General features: G+C 61.8%; 1 protein-coding gene across 1 annotated transcript in view; it reads right to left on the bottom strand.

Annotated features, from left to right (window-relative positions):
- Nucleotides 1-84: 84 nt before the first annotated feature.
- The window catches only part of SULT2B1 (sulfotransferase family 2B member 1), a 35,162-nt gene continuing 32,119 nt past the window's right edge, over nucleotides 85-3,127 (bottom strand). The window contains exons 6-10 of the mRNA XM_015567959.1: nucleotides 3,041-3,119; nucleotides 1,632-1,736; nucleotides 1,354-1,533; nucleotides 134-421; nucleotides 85-90 (exon numbers count right to left, since the gene is read on the bottom strand). Of these exons, the coding sequence (XP_015423445.1) occupies nucleotides 85-90; nucleotides 134-421; nucleotides 1,354-1,533; nucleotides 1,632-1,736; nucleotides 3,041-3,119 (658 nt within the window). The remainder of the gene's footprint in view (nucleotides 91-133; nucleotides 422-1,353; nucleotides 1,534-1,631; nucleotides 1,737-3,040; nucleotides 3,120-3,127) is intronic.

Here is a 3,127-nt window from a genome sequence, read left to right as displayed (position 1 = left end):
AGTGGGGGGGGTAGGCCTGGGGTGACAGGCACACCCCCAGCACCTGCTGTGCCCGCCCCGTGGTGCCAAGCCCTGTGTGTGGCGTCAATCCTGGGCCCACAGGACGCAGTGAAGGCATTTCTGTTGGGAGCACCCCCAGGTGACAGTGGGGAAACGGGAGCCCAGAGAGGTTGGGGAACGCGCCCGAGCCACACAGCCAGGCCGTGGCCTGGGGAGCGGGGACCCCCAGAGGCCCCGTACCTTTCCGGAGGAAGGCACCATGGCGCTGGTCCAGCAGGCTGGGGGGCAGCAGCGAGAAGTTGGACATGGTGTTGGCCTTCATGGCATCAAAGGCCGAGTGAGCCACGACGGAGCCCAGCGCCTCCTCGTCCAGCTGCCGGCCCAGGAACTGGCAGACACGCTGCACGGAGCCGGGGAGATCCTGGGGGCAGGAGAGAGGGGTCAGGTGGGAAGGCAGGATGGGGTGGGGGAAGGAGGGGGAAGCGGAGGGAGAGGACCCAGGTAAGGAAGAAACGCCAGACCCAGAATTTGGACATCAGGGTCTCAACCCAGACTTGTCTGGGTGACTCCACCTCTTTGCCTCGGTTTCCCCATCTCCAAGTCAAGGGGTTGGGCTGTGGCCTCTGAGGGTTTGGGGATTGGGGAGGGTGCTGTGGGTGGGAGGGGAGGGGTGAGGCTGGGTCAGAGGTCACAGCAGGGGGCAGGGGGCAGTCCAGCCCCTTAGGTAGAATCCTCCTCCTTCAGGTTAGAAATGGGGCGTCAGCCAATCTGTGCCCCAAACCTGCTCCTCCCCCAGGTCCCCAGCCCAGAGCAGCCCCATATTCCCCCAGTCACACGGCCAGACTCCCAGCCGCGCCTCCCCCTGCTCCCCTTCCCGCGCTCCTCTTCCCACGCACACCCGTGTCCTGTCCGTCATCAGCCCCTTCCCTCTGCCCTGAACTCTCCCTGCCACGTCCCCTCTGTGTCCCTGTGGCCCCGGCGCTGGTCAGGCCTGATTCTCTCCCCTGGACTCTTGTCCTGGCCTCCTCCCGGCCTCCCTGCCTCCAGTCCCCACGCCCAGGCCCCAGCGCTCCCAGCCCCCCTGTGGCTCCCTGGGCCCTGACACAGTTCCAGTCCCCAGGCCTCACTTCCAGGGACCGGTGCTCCCCACCCCCTCCTCCTGGGACTCACCGTGCCCCGCACTCCCTCCCTGTGGCCCTGGGCACGGCGCTGCCAGGCAAGCCCTGTGCCACCCTCCCCCCTGGCAGACCTCCCCCCCAGACGCAGCGCCAGTCTCTCCTCCCCGTGACAATGACGTTCCAGTCCCCGTGGCCTGAGCGCTTACTGTGTACCACGCTGTGCTCCGAGCCCCACCGGTACATCTGTGCCAACCCTGCCCGCAGCCTGGCAGAGAGGAGTGTATCCGGCCTCAGTCCACGGAGGCCCAGAGAGGGGAAGACACGTGTCCAGGGTCCCGCAGCCAGGGAGGAGCCGAGATCTGGGCCCCGGAGCCCGCAGTCCTCCCTCTGCCTGGCTGCCTGGCTTCACCTGCACCTGCCGGTCGGCCTCCGGGTCAGCTCCGCCAGTCCTGCCAGCCCCGCCAGCCCCGGCCCCCGACGTTCCAGGTCATTCCTTGTTTCATAACCACCCACCCCTTTATCCTCTCGAACCACAGGCTCGGCCCAGAAAGCCTCACACGTTGGCAGCTCCTCCCACCCAGGGGCTGCGTGGCCCAGTTTTGGGTTCGGAGGATGGAGCTAGATGGAAGAGAGGGGGCGGGGTGATGCCGAAATCTTTTCGGGGTCTTCCCGTCCACAGAAATGAGCCCCGGGGCCCCCAGGGAGGAGCCCTGTGCCCCAGCCAGGTTCCCACTCCCTCCGGGTTATCGGCCCCATTTCCGCCTCTAAATCTGGGACAGCCCTCGCCGGTGTGGCTCAGTGGATAGTGCGTCGGCCCGTGGACTGAAAGGTCCCGGGTTTGATTCTGGTCAAGGGCATGTACCTCGGTTGCAGGCTCAACCCCTGGGCCTGGTGAGGGCACGTGCAGGAGGCAACCTAATCGACGTGTCTCTCTCACATCAACGTTTCTCTCTCTCTCTGTCTCTCCCTCCCCTTCCCACTCTCTCTAGAAATCCATGGAAACATATCCTCAGGTGAGGATTAAAACAGAAAAACTGGGATGCTAACAATATTGGGGTGAGCCACATACAACTACCAAGTGTCCGCCGTTCCGTGCGGCTCAGCCCCGGGTGGCGCACCCGCCTGCGCTTTGTGAGGGTCAAATGAGAGGATCGTGTGCAACCTTCGCTGCCCGGCCTCGGCCGTTATTGTTACCACTAATCAGATAGGCCCTTGTGCGGAGCCTGGTCACCCTTACTTTACACACGGTACTGGCACCCGGGAGAGAGAGAGAGAGAGAGAGAGATGCCTTCGGGCTGGATTGAGGAAGACACTGCTTCTATTTTCAAGGCTGTTTCTTATTCAAATGTCTCATTTGAAAGAATAGTTGGGAGGAAAGCTGTCCTTGCCTGTGAAAAACACACCTGAAGGTGACCATAACCCCTGCTCTTGAGTTGGGCAGGGTCTGTGACTTTCTTCTGACCAATATAATGCGGCAAAGATGATGGGATGCCACCTCCTTTATTGGGTGACAATACTACAACACAAATACCATGTGGATATGTTATAGGGCCCCTCCTGGCGAGGCTCCCTATGGACTCTAGAACCGGGAGGTCACGGTTCAATTCCCGGCCAGGCTCGATCCCCGGTGTGGGGTGTGCAGGAGGCATCCCGTCCATGATTCTCTCTCGTTATTAATGTTTCTCTCTCTCCCTCTCCCTCTCCCTTCCTCTCTGTGTTAAAAAAAAAAAAAAAGTAGCGACAGAACAGAGAATAAAAAACACACACGAAGTGAGGGGGCGAAAGGGGCAGATGGGGGACACCTGTGATACTGTCAAGGATGAAAAACGCCAAGTGCGTGCGCGCGCGCACACACACACGAAGGAAACATGTCAGGCCGTGGGTGAGGGTGCCTCCCAGGCTTCTGGGCTCTCAGGACAGACCTTCGCTCTCAACCTAGCACAGCTGGGCGCGTGCATGGTGGGTTGTTCCAGCTGGAAGCCCAGCGCGTCCTCCTTGCAGCTGGGCAA

This window comes from Myotis davidii, unplaced genomic scaffold, assembly GCF_000327345.1.
Source record: "Myotis davidii unplaced genomic scaffold, ASM32734v1 scaffold464, whole genome shotgun sequence".
In the NCBI taxonomy this organism is placed as follows: domain Eukaryota; kingdom Metazoa; phylum Chordata; class Mammalia; order Chiroptera; family Vespertilionidae; genus Myotis; species Myotis davidii.
The sequence above is the reverse complement of the archived record's forward strand: the minus strand, read 5'-3'. Positions and strand labels throughout refer to the sequence as shown.